The following is a 19,500-nucleotide window of genomic DNA, read 5'->3' on the forward strand; positions in this document are numbered from 1 at the left end:
TAAAACGTGCTGAAACGCTGTCGCCCTGGTGTGAATGGGGCCTCAGTAGGCCTCATTCACACGAGTACAGATCTGTGCAGCGTGCATGGCTATATCGGGCCTGCACCCTGTTCTTCTCTATGGGAGTATGCTGCCGTACGCTCAACAGAACTGCACGGGCACAGAGGTGCCCGTACTTGTACGCAGACAGGATGGATCCGTGCAGTTCGGGTGAGCGTTCGGCGGCGTACGGCCATGTACTCCCATAGAGAAGAACAGGCTACTGCGTACAAATCACACGCAGCACCTGTCCTTCCCTGGAGCGGCCCGATACGGTCGTGCACGCAGCACGGATCTGTACGGCTGTCTGTTAGTCGTGTGAATGAGGGCTAAGGGTCAGTCTGCAATGGGGGCGTGTCTGAGAACACCAGTCTTACATTGCAAGCAGGGGTACTCAGACGTTGCCAGACACTGACAACAGGGTGTGATGTGGACTGGTATACTGCATCAATGTCTGAATAGAAACCTGAATAAATAAGCAGGTAGGCGTTGTTCCCTGTATGCATACATGGATCAATGACAGAAAAATTGCATTCTCCTTTGAGAAGAGGCGCTCAAGGGATATGCAAAAAAAAAGAGGCACTTTTTGCAATGCAAGAAAAACAGGTTTGTCCTCTGCATACAGAAATGTTTCCTTACAGTAAGAGCTGTGAAAATGTTGACTTCCTCAGGAAAGCTCAGCTCAGTTAATTTCCTTCTCTTTTTTTGTGGAAAGCTGGATGTGTTTCTGAATGCACAGAATATAACCGGATATTAATATTTATAAGTAATACCACCATAGATTGCTGATCCTGGGAATATCCAATTACCTTAGAGGATCAGGAAGGAATGTCTTTTTTTTTTCGTGTTGGAGGAAATTGGATCATGCTTTATGAGGATTTTTATTTCCTTGCTCTGGACCAGGGATGGCCAAACTGCGACCCTCCAGCTGTGGTGGAACTACGAATCCCATGAGGCTTTGCAAGATTCTCACAGCCACATACATGACTCCCGGAGAGAGATGCTTCATGAGATTTGTAGCTTCACCACAGCTGGGAGCCGGAGTTTGGCCATCCCTGCTCTGGACCAACTGTAAAGCCAGGTATACACGGGACGAATATCGGCCGACTTTTCACGGTGGGTGTCGCTGTCGGAACCCTTTCACATGGCATCCCTCAATCAGCTGACTGAAGGAGCCGGTTGGAAAATTATCTGCCAATCAGCTGCTAGCGCCATACAGGTCTTCTGACAGCTGCCAATACACTGCAGACAGCAGGGGATTCATCCATTAACGATTGTAAGCCCGTAGGTTGAACGAAAAAAATAGAGACATGCATACCCAGCTTAAGTTTAGCATTCTATATGTGTAGGTTTTCAACGTATTTATTTATCTTTCTATTGGTTGAACTCTATAGGAATGAGTCTTTATTGAACCTGACTAACTATGTAAAACAGAAATTGTAATACCTGGCTCTGTATGTTGATTTTCGTCTTCGTTTTCTTCATCAACATCAACCTAAAAAGGAGAAATAAACAAAAACGATTTACCCATTTACCTCCTGACTCGTACAGTATGTTATTCCAGGTCCACAGGTAACTAACCCTCCCAACTTTGCATATAACAGCTACCTATATGTATAGTCAACTTCATCCCTCGGTTTATGTTTAGCATGTGCCCTGGGATGTATACTCCCAACTCATCCCTCATCATCTGCAAGATGCAGGGAACAGAACCAGGTATTGAGAAAGATGTCACATTATCAATGGCCACCTCATAGTGAAAGGGAAATAGCAAAAAGCAGTGTAGAAGACAGCGGCGGCAAGGGATGGAACGGTGACTGATGGCCTGGTAAGTAAGTGTGCCATAATGTGCAATGTGTTGTGCATACTTGCATATTATGGCAAGAGCCCACTCCCCACAGCAGACTTAAGATCTACTTTAAAGGGCACCTGTACCGAAATATAAAAAAATCATATTTTGTTATGTTATAATGGTTGAAAAGTCCTTTAGGCAAAAACCAAATAAAACCTTTGTGAAAGAAAAGTCCTTAAGGCCTCATTCACATTGCGTTAACTCGGGCCGTACATGTCCGTGCGGCGTGCTCGCCCGCGTCGGGCCATTCCCGGGAGGCACAGGAGCTGCGTGTGCACGCAGCAGCCTGTTCTTCCCTATGGAAGGACACGGCCGTGCGCTATCATGCGCTCACCCGAACTGCACACTCGTGCGGGTCAGGGTGTTCGTGCTTGGACGCAGAGAGGATCCATCTGCACGGATGTGCAGTTCAGGTGTGTGTACGAACGCATCCTCCCATAGGGAAGAACAGGCTGTTACACAGCAACTGTCACTCCTGGGAACGGCCCGATACGGGCGTGCACAACACATGGATGAGTACAGCCCGAGTTAAAGCAGTGTGAATGAGGCCTAAAGGGAATATATCGTGTTTTACTCCGTTATTAGTTATTATTTTACTATTTATTTTTGGTTATTTTTTAGTATTTTAGTTATTTTACTATTTTATTATTTACTTAGCTATTATTTTGAAGACTACAAATTTCACTGCTAGATTTCTTTAATTCAGCCCCCCAGGCTCACCCATCCACACTAAACAGCATGAATGGAGGAATCTCCACTGCTGGCTATTGTATAAAGCCAGCATTGAGGGCTGTCTAAATCAACAGTGATTGCACTGGATTGGATGCAATTCAGCTGACAATTTCCAACCAGCTTCTTTGATTGTGAAACCAAATTTATTTCAGCTGGGTGGTGACAGCCCATGGCTTCACTTTCAGCAAAGATTTGAGCCATGTATGGCCAGCATTATCAGAAAGGTGCTCTAGGCTTCTTATGTTTAGCAGACCGATCCTAAAGTATATCTTAAAGGGTTTCTAAACCCACAGCTTTTTTTGCATATATCTACTGCTAGCAAGCAGTAGATATATGCTAAAAGTTGAAAAAAAACACCAAAAACGCTTTAACAGCGGTTTAAACTTACCTGCGTCTTCCCTGCGCGCTCTCGTCCAAAAATGTGAAACTGCACGGGCGGCCGCAAAGCATCTTGGAGCGGGCGCATGCACAGTTCACATTTTCGGCCGGGACGCGAGGAAAGACACAAGGTAAGTCTATGGACGCGTGCACCCGCATGCAGACACCATTGGAGAATACGTCCCAGCAAGCTCAGAGAAGTTAGCGCCGGATCGGAGATTCGCCGCAGCGCTGGAGAGAAGGCTGAAAACTACAGGAAAGAAGATGATCGGATTAAAAGACATCATTAAAGGGGGAAAAAAATTTGCCTTTAATGTCACTTTAAGTCAAATCTTAATTTTTTAGGAAAAGTGAGGTTTCTTTTCTGGTGTTTGAGTCCCATTAGGATGATTTCCCTTCACTTCCATTCCCAGAGACACAAGAAAAAGAGGGAGGAATTCCACCCATAGTGAGAGGAAATCCCTAATAGAAAGTTGTCATAGGAACAATATACCTTCACCTCCTCCTCTGATGAAGGTGGATATAGGGAGGAAAGGCCTCAGAGACTAATGTGGTTAAATTATGCACAAGGGTCTTCTAGATCTCAATTACATGATGAGGGTATTCCAACTCCCACTGATAAAAATGTAAGCACTTGGTAAGTATCCTGGCAACTGCCTTTGAATGGCACTGTACAGGTTGAGTGGTCCCTCTTCAACGTCTCTTTAATACACTTCAAAACTCATGTTATTCATAAACAGTGTTACCTTTGCATCATTTGCCTTTTTCCGGTCATTATCTGCCTTTTTTATTTCTTTGTTCTCCAGACTTTCTTTCCTAAAAATGTAATCCATGTTTATTTTTTTTCCTCTAGAGCACACAAAAAGATAAAATAACACTGCAGTATTAATGTTTACAAGTAAAGAAATCAGGTAAAGTTGTATGGGGAGATCTATATGTATGTCCTTCAGTAGCTCTACTCATACCGACCAGTATATACATTAAACAAATGTTTAGTTTTCGATAGAGTGTAGATGGGCAGGAACCCCTATTAGGTGTTTATTGCTCTGTGTTATTTTATTTGTCCTGGTGACCACCTTCACTGAAACAAAGTGATTGGAAATTGGAAAACAAAAGTGACAGTAAAATTCCTGCCGGTGACAATAAAGGGTCCCGTCTTCTCATCTGAACATGTTGAGTTGGTGATATCTTGGATTGGGGCTCCCTGCCAGTGACAATAAAGGGTCCTGTCTTCTCATCTGAACATGGTGTACTGGTGATATATTGGATTGCTGCTTCCTGTTGGTGACAATAAAGTGTCCCATCTTCTCATCTGAACACGGGGTGCAGGTTATATATTGGATTGCTGCTTCATGTTGGGGACAATATTGTGTCCCATCTTCTCATCTAAATATGGTGTGCTGGTGATATGTTGGATTGCTGCTTCCTGTTGGTGACAATAAAGTGTCCTGTCTTCTCATCTCAACATGGTGTGCTGGTGATATATTGGATTGCTGCTCCCTGTTGGGGACAATAAAGTGTCCCATCTTTTCATCTAAACATAGTGTGCTGATGAAATCTTGGTTTGGGGCTTACTGCTGGTGACAATAAAGTGCCCTGTCTTCTCATTTGAATATGGTGTGCTGGTGATATATTGGATAGCTGCTTCCTGTTGGGTACAATAAAGTGTTCTTCCTTCTCATATGAACATAGTACACTAGTGATATCTTACCTTAATGCTGTATGGAGTGTGATGGACTTCTTGCATTTACTGTCTGTGACTGGTGTCTCCAGGCAACTTTGATCTGCAGTGCTGATTCTTGGTCTACACCATCTTTGACATTTTAATTTTATTGAATGTTCTGCTTCTCTTCTGGTGGAAATGTTCAGGGTTTCTACAGTAGCAGTGGCTGTGACCTTTTTATTGTAAGTACAACTGATCTATTTAGTCAATATAACAAGGATGATGGCATGCATTATTTCAGTTTGGATTAGTTTTTGTTGTTGTTCATAGTGACCATCAGCCATCATCAAGCTCGTTCTAAAGCTGTGTAGAACGAGTGCCTTCTGGTCTTTAGCATAAATTGTATCCCCATATCAACTAAACTGTATTTTTGGACCAATTCATACAGGATTGAATGACTATCATTAAAGCATGCAGACATGCAATATTTGGCACCCAAAGCAATACTCATCTCTTAAACACAGAACAACTTCTTTTTTTTACTGACCCAAATCCTTAGAGCCTTAGAGTTTGTGACAATGTGTTAATCAGCTAATATGTATTGATAGTGGGAAAAGCCGCCTGTTTGTTTCTGCCGCCTATAGGCACAGGCCTTCTGTGCCTAATGGTAAACTAAGTCCTGGTTTTACACCTTGTTTGCTTCTGTTCATTACTGTTAGGGTGATCGTTCTCTGTGCTTTTTCATGTTAGCTATAAAGAATATTAATATAACAAGAGTTCTGCAGCTCCAGTTTCAGCTGATATAAATAGTGGGTGCTGGAAATGTCACTGCTGAATAGTTTGGCACTTAGTAAATTAATGATAATTACAATAATCATCTATACAAGTCATAGGAGGTATCATTTTCCCTTCTCAGTGGCACTTCAGCTGAATAACCCCTACAAAACACAGGTACCATTTACAGCTCTGCGATATGGCAAACCTGAGGCGGGAAGTCGGTTAATACCATTATTCCCACCTGCGGATCAGGGGTAAAGAAAAATCAGAGCAGATCATTTACATGCTGCTTCTAAGCTGTGTAATTCCTATCAAGTTCGGCAGCGTAGAGCCCCAGAGAGTCTCTGAAGAGATTACCCGAGGCTCAGGGAGATAACACAGTCAGTATAAGGTCACAGCAGAGGGGGACAGCTGTGTGTAAGAACAAAGCTTACTTTCTTTGGGATCTGTTGCCTGGTCGCTACGCCTTCTGATTACAAGCTGATATAAAATATGATGTATATGCAATGAGAGCTGCACAGTTTAGTCTCTACAGGGGTCTCATTTTCATATGCTACTCAGCCATGATTTAAACAAATTATCTCAATGGAACAAATTAGGGTGGGTTCAAAGGCAAAACGCATGAAACTGTATACTTTCAAAGAACATTGCAAGTAGTGAACAGCTGCTTCCCTTTATACAAAATTAAAAGATCAAGCCACCTGAAAATTATCTTTATTGTTATTTATTATAGGTGGAATCTGTTGGGCTGAGTCAAACCCTGGCTTCTTGTATGCCTTGGATACTCCAACAGTGAGATTTCTCTGCCATAGCTACCAACTCTGTTCCTTTCACCTGAGAGTTTTGTATTTACCCATCCAGCTTTATATGTTCCTGCACCTGTGCTTCAGTATCTGCAACCTAAAATAAACAAATAATTCTGAAGGTAGAGCGGGAACCCCTAATAATTAACATAGTAGGTGTGCAGACATGGGAACTCAGCACGGAGATCTCACCACAGACCTGAGATATATAAAAGAAACTGTCCAGAAGATGAACTTCCCAACCTCTACCAAAAACTGAAATATGAGTTTTAGAAGGAATGGCACTTTAATGTGTCTATTGTTATTGGATGACAGTTTAAGGCCCCTTTCACACATTCTGATCAGGAGGGGATCGGTAATCAGAATGTATTGTACTGACAACAAATACAGCAAGGGATCTATCCCTTCACAGCTGTTAAAAAAAATAAAAACTGACATTTTTTTGACTAGAGCTTCAGTTCAATAAAATATTGGTATACAGTGGTACCTCGGTTCACGAACGCTTCTGTTCGCTAACAATTTGGTAATTGTTTTTTGGTAATTTGGTGGAAAGTTTGGCAAAATTTTGCTTCCTGTTCGCGAACTCCGCATCGGGTGACGAACACAACCGCAGCCATCTTCCCTGCTCTGACACATGGTCGTGGCTTCCTCTAGTCGAGATCGCGGTCTGATCACAGTTTGATTCGGGTTCAAGACCAATTTATTCGTGGAACGCATTAAGTTCATGAACCGAGGTATCACTGTATACTGATTTCATTTGAGTAATAAAGGTACGGTCACCCAAGACATAGGTCTCCAGCCATCTTTGTTTCCTTCAACACAGTCCCCCCACAGCTCCCTTAAAGCTGTTGAAAGAAAACCAAATAACTGATTTCTTCTTTAAATAATGACAATAGCTTTTCTATCATAAAACCTTTGTGATCAAAGAAAATTTCAGCTATAAATTTTAGCCGTTATTTTGCTTCTCATATTTACAATTCAGCATGCAAAAAATCCTGATTTCTGTACAGTAATTGTCTTTGTAAAGTGTCTGAAAGCAGGAACAAAAGTAAATGCTCTAAAAATAACAAAGAATAAAGCACCTCTGTTGATTCCCTCTCATTGATTCATGAGCTAACCTAGAGAGCATCAACATCTAGAAGAATCATGGGGATTCTCTATGGTTTAACTCAAGATGTAGTCATGCCTGCAGAACTTTATTCAGAAAAAGAAGAGAATTAGAGCTGGTTGTGAGCCATGTACAGGCTCCTGGAGACAGCAAAAGAAAATGAACATGTTTAATGTTATATATGCTTGAGGTTTTAAAAAAGCTTATGCCACAAACTAGACTGGGAGTCATCATAAGTGAAAAAGCCACATACTACTCAAGGCTATTTAAGTGGGAAAATAAAAGATATTTGTGAAATAATAAGGCTGTTTACAGGAATTACAGAAACTGAAGGACAAACTCTTTTCTGTTTGAGAAGAATTACTATTTGCTGTATTGTAATATAACACACGGTACCTTGCACTTTTTTTCTTCTCCTTTTCCTCGGCTGCCTCCTTCTGAGCAGTGTTTAGGCTTTCTGCATCTGCCAAGTTATCCACAGCAATGGCCAAGAAGACATTTAGTAGAATATCTGTTTTTCAAAGGTTCAAGGAAGTAACCCTTTCAATCTTTAGTCTATTTGTCCAAGGGCTTCAATAAACAAAGCAAAACCACCATTTGCAAACATTATCCTAAACGTTTAGAGTCTAAAGGAGAACTATGGGGTTAGGGCTTTTCCCCATAGTTCTCCTAAGGGTAACGGGAGGATACAAACTAGCGTCCTCCCGTCAGCCAAAGCTCAGTATACCGCGAGCTACAGCTCGTGGTATACTGAGACGCCGCAGCTGAAACGGATACCGACAATTATGTCTGGATCCGCTCAGCTGCGTGAGTATCTAGAGGCAGAGCCAGCTGTACCCGCCCCCTCTCCTGCCCATTCCGCCAGTCAGCGCTGGAGGATCTGACAGGGGAGGGGGGAATCCAGTCCGTCCCCTGTCACGGCTCTCTGCAGTGACAGGATCGAGAAGTGAGCGAGCGCCGGTATGTGCTCGCTCACTTCCCGATCTACTGAGCCAACCTGTGATAGTTTTATTGTCACAGGTCGGCTAGAACTATGAGGATGAGTGAAAATCATCACTCACCTCATAGTTCTCCTTCAAGTGATACCTGAACGCAGACTGTTTGTGACATTAAACTCCAAACTTTCTGAACTAATTGATTGATAACACTCTGATACCGTAAACAAAAGCCAATAGTCCTGCATTGTACGTGAGGATGGTGAGGGACTTGAAGGAGTAGAGTGCCAAAGCCTTCCAGACAGAGGAGTAAGGTAAGTAATACAGCCTTTTACTCTACTCCCCTAGAGTTAATGAGTATTTAACCCAGGGAGTGCAGGGAAGGGGAGTGGGCACTGCAAGGGTAGTTTTTGTGTAATCTGTGAAGTTGGGCCTCAATCAGTTTTGATGAGCTAAATATCTGTGAGATCTGCAACATGGTACAGATGTATAAACTGGTAATCCAGTCAGGAGTTAGAAACACCAGTTCCTATGCTTGCAACATAAGGCTGAAGATCTCCGGTAATACTTTCGGGCTCGTTGGATTCCTGATCCCCCTATGCGCTTTGTAGTTACTTCTGCTGGCCCCTACATCAATACAGGACACAATAGTGACATAAGGGCCAGCAGATGAAACAAAGGCATACAGCAAGGGACCAGGCATCCCACAGCCCGGTAGTGTGCAGATACTAGTGTAGAAACTAATAGAACTAGAAATTAGTATAGTGCTTGAAGATTGCAGAGACCAGGGTGCAGGCATTTGGAGCAGCATTAACCCTTTCCTTTGCAGGAAAGTCATTTAAAAAAAATAGCAACAGAGTTCCTTTAAAGTACTTTAATTTAAAAGCATCAAGAAGCAAAATACCCATTATGGAAGGCTTTGTTGGAATCAGCAACTCCCAACATAACAGAAAACAGACAGGACGTCACTGCCAAAGGACTTGTATACAGTATGTATGTGTTGGCAAATTGCTACAGCCCAAATGTGAGTTGCTCCTTACAAACACCTTATAATACACATGAGTATCTACCTACACCTGTGAGAAGCATACACTAATGGTGCAGCCTAGAGTTGGAAAAAACAGTTCAGAAAAAGTCACTGTGGTTGTTATTTTGGAAGGATACAATTACCGCAGATAAACAGTATGATAAAGTATACACAGACAATCATTCCTGAAGATGCTGGCCCTCCATAGGCTATAATCCCATCATACATAACAGCATTCCAGTCTTCTCCCGTTAGTATCTAAAAAAACATAATCATAGTTGATTATAATATGATCAATGTCTAAAGATTCCTCAATAACAAATATTTTGTTGAAGACCATCTCTAGCCAAACAAGTGAAAAATTGCATTACTTAATTCATGTATTGCTGGGCAGGAACCATTAAAACTAAAGATTGCAGCTTCTTGTAACATTATGGTATAGAAGCATCCTCCTTCAAAAGTATACTTTGTACCCAACACTTCCAGTAGTCTACAGTAGGGGGATAAGGACTGTTAATAGCTTATTTCTGAATGATCACTGGTTAGAAGGCAGTGGGCCTGGCTCATACATCTTTGCAAAGAAGCCCTGACAGGTGTATTAAGTATCCCAATCTCCAGATTAGCTGTTCAATGAACCCCAGATTGTCAGGAACCATGGGCTTACCTAGTACACCTAAGCCTAAACTCCAAGAAGTAAAACGTTGTACGGATGTATTTAAAATGCAACTAGTGTAAATTCCTGATTTTTTTTCTAGATACAAGCCTCATGCAATGCCCTATGTAGCAGAAATTGGACTGGGAAAGGCAATACCTGGAGCCAATCCAGTGTTCTGCAATGCACCTGTGCTAAAAGGAACTATGCTGACAGGAGGAGACAGTACAGTGAGTAGAGGGATGTGCTTATCAGCATGTCATTGCTTCTTCACTATCCATTTATAGCCTGGGGGCATGGAGGTGACCTAACCGTATTGCAAAACTGAAGTAGAGAAAAGTCAGGTCACTATCTGTTTCCACTGTCTGGAAGAGCTGAGTAAATACTAAGCCTGGATGGATGTAAACACGAAACCTTAGGCAGGTAAAATATCTCCTTTACATGTTTTTCAACATTGTATTTAGTAGTTTACCTGGAATTTAGCTTTAAAGGGAAACTATATCGTTTTTGAGGAAGCTTTCAAGAACCAATTTCTTCCCCTGTTAGAGTAAATTGGCTCATGCCAGGTCTAGGTCAACTGCAGGTTTATTCGCTGCCTGTCTACTTATTGCAAGAGAGACAGAAGCAGGTGAGAAACCTGAGGCACAAATGTTCCCCTGTTGCCCCTACAGGGTACTACTACCTTAGGCAATGTTTATCTTACTTTTTGACAGGTATGCCTTCCATATGGCTCCTATGAGGACTGATACATCCTGCAAAGAATATTATCTCTATAGTACATTACAGAGTAGTAATCCCATACTGGTTCTTGTAAACATAAGGTCATAAGGCAACGGCTGTTGACAAGAGCTATTCTTACTCTGCATTGATGCTTTGTTTGTGTTTATAGCTAATTACCTCTATGATCTTTCATCCTTTGTGCAACCCATGTGAATTCAAAACCATTGTGTTGAGGAGGAAAATATGAGAACAGGCTAAATAAACTCAAGCTTTGTTTCACTAAATAGACATCTCACATAACAGTAGAATAACATAACGAGTGAGACAATCGAGAGTTATGGGACTAAAAAAGACCAGGAATAGTAATGTGGCTATAAAAAGAAAGCTATTTCGTGTTTGCTCTTTCAGAGTCAGTAAATGGCTCTAAAAATACGTAAATGTGCATCGGTGTATATTTAACATTAGCACTGAATTAGTGGTATTAATATGTGTGCTATGATGTTATCTTGAATAAAACAACATCAGTCTCTAGGAATAGATGGTAATAGGAATTTAAAAAAAACCCATAAAGCTATTTATAGCAAAAGTAAAGCAGTATTCCTACAAAATTGCTAAATACCAAGGACAGATATAGAGAACAATACGGACAAGAAAATCCATTGAGATTGATTTATAAAGTCAAAGTAATGAGGTGTCATCCATAGCAGCCAATGGCTTTTGAGCTTTAAAGACAAACAGACTAAAGGCAAAAAAATACATTGCCTTGCTAAAACAAAAATTAAGATTATTCCTTTTGGAATATACTGTATCTGCACAGATCAGATATTTGGCGAGCCGTTTGCCCTATGCCCTCTATTTCTCAGCCTCACTTCTGGGGTACAGGGTCACACAGGAGGCTGATACAAAGACAGATTGCATGCACGTATACAGTACATGTATACATGTAAAGATCCTTTAATAGAGGTTAAAAGGATTTAAAGGTGGCTTTTTAAAGTTTCCAATGGTTCAGGATAAATGGTTTATTAGTAGAAAGTAATATGATTTGTGGTCAATTAATATCATTTCAAAACACAATAATAATAGTATGAACTCATAAAACTATGACTGGTACCTGGAATACGGTCAGAAGAGACTGAGGAAAGTTATCAAAAGTGCTTCTTTTCGTCTGTGTCTCATCAAAGTTAAATTTGCCACCGAAGAGTTGCATCCCCAGCAATGAAAAGATGATGATAAAGAGGAACAGCAGGAGTAACAAAGAAGCAATGGATTTCATGGAGTTTAATAATGATGCTACAAGATTGCTGAGTGAAGCCCAGTGCCTGGAAAAGAAACAGAAAACACATTAACCAACAAAAGAAAGAAATAAAGAAAATCTAGCATTTCTCCTTTGACAGCTGTATTTGGAGGGAGGCCCGGGTAGTACTAAAGGGGCTCCAATTAAACATCTTGATTGATATATCCGTCATAATAGTAATAGAGACATACCAAGAGAAGGAGGGAGTCAAGTATTTGGTACAGGCAGTAAGAGGGTGCACTGCACTGTTTGTGTTCAGGCACTGTCAGGTTGAATGATCACATGCCTGCAGGTGCCTGCATAGTTCCAGCACTGATGTCACTAAGCAGATCCAGCAGTGCCAGTCTACTGGAGGTGCCTGCATAGTTCCAGCACTGATGTCACTAAGCAGATCCAGCAGTGCCAGTCTAGTGGAGGTGCCTGCATAGTTCCAGCACTGATGTCACTAAGCAGATCCAGCAGTGCCAGTCTACTGGAGGTGCCTGCATAGTTCCAGCACTGATGTCACTAAGCAGATCCGGCAGTACCAATCCAGTGGGGGTACCTGCATAGGTCCAGCACTGGTGTCACTAAGCAGATCCGGCAGTACCAATCCAGTGGAGGTGCTTCCTGTCTCTCTAAACTAAGACACCAATGATATTTTAGCTGACCCAAGCCAATCAAAACAAATGATTCCAGCCAATTGAGAAAGCAAGGATGATGTCACGATATTCAGACAGACTGAAGATCACATACTGCAAGTACTCAGCCTTCTGAAAATGTAGATTGTTACATATCGAAGGGAGCTGTAGTATGAGATATGAGAGGGGAAAGGGCTTACAACAGCCTCTACACACAGTTACTGTTAGAGTGGATAACAAGAGGAATGGCATGGACCACTTTATAAAGTCAAATAAGGTGAGTTTAACAGAACGCACTTGCTGGTCATACTTGTCAGGTTACCTGGTGACTTTAAAAATTCTCAGAAGTCGGACACATCGAAAGACAGATATTCCAAGAGGGGACATGATCTCCAGCTCCACCAAGATGGTTTCAGTTATGCCTCCACACACCACGAAGCAGTCAAACCGGTTGAAGAGAGAGACAAAGTATGCCTGAAGGCCAAGACTGTACATCTTCACCAACATCTCACAGGTGAAGCAGGCAAGTAGGACCTTATTTGCTATATCTAGAAGACAGACATTTGGTGAGAATAGCCTGAAATTCTATCACTATAATTCTAATGTATGCAATTTAATTCCCAATTTCTGCTATGTCAACTATCTGACTGTGCAAGTGTGCAAAACATGTGTAACATAGCTGTTACCAGATCACATAGTGTGATAGCCCTCTGTCCCGCCCTCCAAACTGTGCTCCTTTGTGGTCACTATCATACAGGATAGGGTTTACATCTACTTCAATGCCTCTGGCCCCGGGAAGGGGGGATAATGCTGACAAAAAACTAGGCGGGTATCACACACTGTTCTATGGTTTACATAAACTATATTTTCTTTAGTAACATTTAATACTTTTGATCTTCTGTTCATACATTGATTGATTCTTCTACATACATTCAACTCATAAGTTAGACATATACTGTAGAAGTATTATACCTTGTATCTGTGTGAGCCAATTCGGTTGGTTATAGTGCTCAGAGGAGATGGTCAGAGTGTTGAGAAAGACTAAGATTATAACCAGCCAGTAAAAGGAAACAGATTTCACTGCGGCCCTGCACCTTCTTCTGTTGAACCGGTTCCATCGACGCCAGCGCCGACTACAGAGAGATCATCACAAAATTATGTAAAATAACAGTTGGGAATATGTATTAAAATGTAAGCACTGAAAGTAAATTATGATGAAGACATCTTTATCATGTAATATATTTTATGTTTACATACCTGAATTTAGACTTGGATAGTGACTGACTAAAATAAAAACAAGACATAAATATGAGATACAGTAACGTTTTTCCAGCTAGACAAATTCACATCTAACCTGACATCGTCACTATATGACCCAGTGAGATTTAAAAGAAAACCTCAGACGGTTTTGGATAAAGTAGAGAGGTTTAGAAGCTCTGGGAGGATGTTATCAGTGTCTATCTGAGGGGATTTCTTATCACTTCCTGTGTAGTCACTAAAAAGCCAACTAGGAGGTTACATAGTTACATAGTATTTGAGGTTGAATAAAGACATTAGTCAATCAAGTCCAACCTATTAGGATCTCATTCTAGGAGTACCCGTACCCCTAATACTTACAGGTTCTTTCCAAATGGAACTCAGCAATAATTTTGGTAGTGTACAGATGGCTTAAAGTGATATTAAAGTCAAAAGGTATCACTTACAATTGATGCTTGATGTTTAGAAGTTTTAATTCCTGCAGAATCAGCTGGTCTCCTGAACACTGGCCCTGATTTAGGGGGGCTCCTTTCCCATGCATGGTCCTACACAGGAAGTGAAGCTAAATTTCCCCAATAGTACACAAACAGCAAAAAAATAAATTTGCAGAGGTTCGAACTATTCCACACTCTATCCAAAACTAAAGAAAGGATAATGCAACTTACAAGTCCTTAGATATAGTGGCTGCATTATTTTCTTTTTCCACTTTTTTTGCCTGGTGATATATAATGCATTACCTGCACTAGGGTGACAATGCTGACTCATTATACTGTATCCATACAGAAGCAGAGTTTTCTCCATAGGACAAGACTACAACAACTTTCCTTTCTACATAACAGAACGGACAGGTTCTGCAGTACTTAAGTGAAAACTATGTAACAGATAACAGTCAGCACTAGCAGAGAGCACAGGAAGTTATCACCTGGGGGGATCAAGGGATTCGTTGGCACTTATTGCAAAAATATAATCAAAAGCTTTCAATGTTATATTGAAGGCCCAAAAGGGAGAAAATAAGAGAATTAATTGTTAGGGTTTACTTTACATACACTTTTAGAGATTATTTCTGACTGGCTATATGAATAAATCTCATAGCCAGTTCAAACCAAAGGATGAAAGTGATGATTCATGTATGAATCAGAAAACCATATAATGAAAGAGTCACGTTTCCCAAAAACAATATCTCAGTAATAGGTGACCTCTGGCGGGCTGAATTCCTCTCTTTTGTCTTAGGTTTCTTAGGAACTCCGGCACTGAAATGTTCCACCAGTTTCTACTGACTGCACTTCTGCCCCATAATGTCTAACATGTTGCATAACCTAAATTAAATTATAATATCCTGTTGTCTGTAATGTAATATGTCATATCATGTCCAATAGGCAGAACGCAGGCTGAACAAGCAGCTCAGGTAAAGATATTTTAAAATGAAAGATAAGCTGCCTGGCCAAAAAAAAGTCACCACCTGGAAAAATGAATGCAATTCTGGATGGAAATAAATGTTTTAATTGTAAAATTTAAATGTAAATTTTGACTTTCTTCTTTTGGCCAGGCAGTATATAAAAATGGTAAAGTGTAATCTAGCCTCAGTATCTGTCAAAAACTGAATCAAGTTTGGGAGGAAATGATCTTTGAAATGTGATATCATGCTGTCACACTAACAAAAAAGCCCAGTTAAGCCCTTTTAAAACTGATTATTTAAAGATCAGTAATGTACTTTAGCCTGCCAAAAAAACAGTCACCGTATATCTCATTTAAAGCAATAATCCATTTTACATTTGACACGTACATCTTAGATGTAAACAGGTTACCAAGATCAATAAGACAATGACTAAATTATTACAAGGATGCAGATGATGACTTGGTCAGATCACAGGAACTAGATGATGCTTGATTGAGTCTCTATGTTACAGAATACTGCATACACATAATAAATGTTTATCATACAGCAGAGGCTCCTCTACCTGTCCACCTGGCTTTATACTGGAGGAACAATAGCGATCACATTGGAAAATCTGTTTAATGGCTTTTGCCTGCAAGATCAAATAGTAAGGGGTATCTACCCCAATGTAAAGGTCTTGACCTTCAGGTATTGTAAAGGAAAAAAACTTTCCAAACTCACCACACACTGCCGCAACACCCACCGCCTTCTCCTTCTGCAACAGCATTTTCAGTATTTACTGATTCCGTCTCACTGGTTGGCATGCTCGCTGTACAAGAAAAAATACCCCTTTACATTTTGGTAAAATATGTATAATTTACTCATGCTGCAAATTGGCTCTGTGACAATGCAAACAGGAATACCCTACAAGGTGGCTGTAGAATTTTTTTTGTCTTCATCAAGCTGAACCTATGATCTTATTCCAGCAAAAACAACTCGTTCTTTTACATGCCGATAGGAGGAGTCACCCACATGCATCTTATATCTGGAGTTCTCAACTCTGCCTACCTACTGAGCCATGGCAGACGTCTCACTCTCACATATATGGAATCTATTAACCATACAGACAACCAGTGGATGAATGCTTTAGCCCATCTTTGTCAGATCACAGGTTTTCTACTATCCACTGACCACCTTTATGGCTTTCCAAAGCTAGAAGATGCTCATGAAGCTTGATGTCCATGTACATGAGCGCTAAGTCATGCTAAAGAGCTCCGTTGGGGTCAGCACAATGTTATTAGTTATAAATCTTTACAATGAACATAACTTAAAGGAAATCTCTGCAATAAGTGTAGCAATGTGCTGTGGGCTCTGAGGCTTAACTTTTGTTTGGAGTGAATCGTTTATGAAGGCTGAGCTGGAGAAGTATCTTCTTGCTGGAGAGAGTCGCAGAGTAGCTGAGAAAAGCTGCCATGTGGACATAGTAAAAACAGGAAGTTGACATTGAGGAACAGAAGTTGGTGAGCTAAAAGGACTGTGACTGCTCTTACAGGGTCATAAGATTTCCTGGATGTTCTCTGTTTCAAGAATCTATTTTTGGTCGCTCTCATGGGACCTGATGCAAATACTGTTGCTACGGGAGAATATATTGTCCTCTATTTCTGTGTTTCCGGGTATCTTGCAAGCCTAGGCACTCTCTCCTGAGTTTTATATAACTGTGTTGCTGGAGCTGAAAACAGGGAAAGTAACTGCTAAAAAGCTAGGAGGATTCAAAATTACCGGTGGCTCCTTCAGTTGTCATCGCTACATAGGAAACTTGTAGAATCAATGCAGACCTCTCCAGCCGAACATATTAGTTGCCTGGCTGTCTTACTACTCTAATGGCTTCAATATTCCTACGTTCCTGATCCAAAACAAGCATACATATCAAGAGTCAAGGCTTTGCAGTGACTTCACACGCTGCATACTTGTTCTTTGTCAGTGACTCACAAAGCATTTAAAGCTGAACTCCAGCTAGTTTTGTTTTGTATTCACTACCCAGCTGGCATAAAAACAAAAAATAAGCAGATCTCACAATACTCACCCTCTCACCACAGCTGTCCCCTGCAGACTTACCGCTGTGTAATCCAAGGTCGGTCCTCTTTCAGGATGAATGACAGCCAATGTGGGGAGAGCAACAAAACTAGAGTTCGGCTTTAAGTTGTTAGATCAGCATGGCAGTCATGGAAACTGGCATTTCCAGTACTAGGTCAGCAATAGCAGCATATTTCTCTCAGCAGAGAGTGCCTTTAGGATTACTCCTAGCAAAATCAGCATTCTATCTTCTCATAAGGGCACAGCATATCACACAGCACAGCAAACACACTGCAGTTCAGGTATATATAGAATAATATTGTACCACCATTGCGAAATTTAAATGTATACTTTGCACTGCACAAACGTTACATGCCCTTATCAACACAGAAAGTTACACAACTGTAAATAGGAAATGGGTTATAGATGCAGTTATTTAGAACTAAGCTCACATCAGTATTGATGATGTACAAATAAGGTAGCCAGACAGACTAGAAACTGTATATAGACCAATTGAAAAGAAAAACAACAGTCCGAGAGAGAGAGAGAGAGAGAGAGAGAGATAGAGAGAGAGACAGAGAGAGAGACAGAGAGAGAGACAGAGAGATAGACAGAAAAAGAGACATGGAGAGAAACAGATAGAGAGAGAGACACAGAGAGACAGAGACATAGAGAGAGACAGAGAGAGAGAGACATAGAGAGAGACAGAGAGAGAGAGACAGAGAGAGAGACAGAGAAAGAGACAGAGAAAGAGACAGAGAAAGAGACATGGAGAGACACAGAGAGACAGAGACATAGAGAGAGACAGAGAGAGAGAGTCAGAGAGAGATAGAGAGACAGGTTACATATTTTATACACACGAAAGACAGACAGGTAGATGGGGCTCATGGATGTTAGGTTAGTTCAGAGTACTTTCTTACCTTGGTAGCAAAATGTGATCATCTTTATTTAAAAAAATATATATATTTTTTTCTTTAGTGGTCAATGTATGCTGAAATTAGTATGTTGCAATTAGTTAAAGAATATCCATTTTATTCCAGTCACTGAATTGCCTTAAAGTGACATTAAACCCTCAGATTTTTTAACATAAACCAATACTGTAATGTGTGCCTTACTGTAATCCATGGTTGTTTCCCTTCTCTTTGCTGCTCTTCCTTTTAAATCCTCATGTCTTCTCATGCTTGGGGAGAACTTCCCTTTTCAGCTCAGGGCCTCTTCCTGTAGCGCTGGCTCAGGTTACAAGCCTATAGAAACGTATACACAGACACCGTGTATCCATTCCAGAGACAAGGCAGTCTGCTGCAAAACAGAAGTTCTGCCCAGCATGAGAACAGATACAGATTTAAAAGGAAGAGCAGCAAAGGGAAGAGAAACAACCATGGATTACAGTAAGGCACACATTACAGTATTGTTTTATGTTAAAAAATCTGAGGGTTTAATGTCACTTTAAGCTTACCTCTTAAAGTGTATTTTGAAGTACAAAATCATATATCAATTTCCACATTGATTTTACATTATTTGTAGCCTACTATCAATTTGAACAACCTTAAAGTTTGGAAACGTACTTTTTGAAGAATCCCACATATTTACTTCCTTGAAAGCAGTGACACATATTCACTATACCCTGTAAATATGCCCTGCTGCATCACCCACAGAGCTTGATGTCTGAACTACAGAGGTACTGAAGAGGAGAAAGCTTTCCAGAGGTTGTAAAACTTTACAATAATAAAATGAGGTCTAAAGTAAGCCTTACATCCGGTTGGATGCCCAATGAACTGCCATAGTGGGGGTATCAGCTTTAATGCATACAATTCCGCAAATACCCATAGGCTCGATTTCATTGCAAGTTACATGTGAAAAAAACAGCCATCTGTTGGTGTCACTAGTCTCCACTACTGGTATGAAGGTAGCTACAGAAGGTTTTGGTTTTAGGATAAAGCTGGCTATACAGGTACAATACGGCTGTTCAATCTCCTTTAGATTAACTAAAGCTATGAAATACTGTAGGAGGGTCTACCTAATAGTCCTTTCAATTTATAACCAATCAGGCAGTCCTTTATACTATGTAGTTCTTTGGAGGTCTAAAGGAGTATGTACAATCAGACTGTACCGTGTATGGGGACCCTAAAACCAGAAAGACCACTATGTTCAAAAAATAAAACCCTACTTATATAAAACAAATGTCAATAAATAGA

The 19,500-nt window shown here is 40.8% G+C and overlaps 1 protein-coding gene across 1 annotated transcript in view; it reads right to left on the minus strand.

Moving 5' to 3' along the window:
• The window catches only part of CACNA1D (calcium voltage-gated channel subunit alpha1 D), a 289,622-nt gene that overhangs the window by 92,723 nt on the left and 177,399 nt on the right, over positions 1-19,500 (minus strand). The window contains exons 10-18 of the mRNA XM_018555255.1: positions 15,974-16,061; positions 13,858-13,884; positions 13,573-13,733; positions 12,923-13,148; positions 11,798-12,005; positions 9,452-9,572; positions 7,749-7,863; positions 3,748-3,817; positions 1,486-1,534 (exon numbers count right to left, since the gene is read on the minus strand). Of these exons, the coding sequence (XP_018410757.1) occupies positions 1,486-1,534; positions 3,748-3,817; positions 7,749-7,863; positions 9,452-9,572; positions 11,798-12,005; positions 12,923-13,148; positions 13,573-13,733; positions 13,858-13,884; positions 15,974-16,061 (1,065 nt within the window). The remainder of the gene's footprint in view (positions 1-1,485; positions 1,535-3,747; positions 3,818-7,748; positions 7,864-9,451; positions 9,573-11,797; positions 12,006-12,922; positions 13,149-13,572; positions 13,734-13,857; positions 13,885-15,973; positions 16,062-19,500) is intronic.

The sequence above is a fragment of the Nanorana parkeri genome, unplaced genomic scaffold, assembly GCF_000935625.1.
Source record: "Nanorana parkeri isolate BGI_ZX_2015 unplaced genomic scaffold, ASM93562v1 scaffold189, whole genome shotgun sequence".
NCBI lineage: Eukaryota > Metazoa > Chordata > Amphibia > Anura > Dicroglossidae > Nanorana > Nanorana parkeri.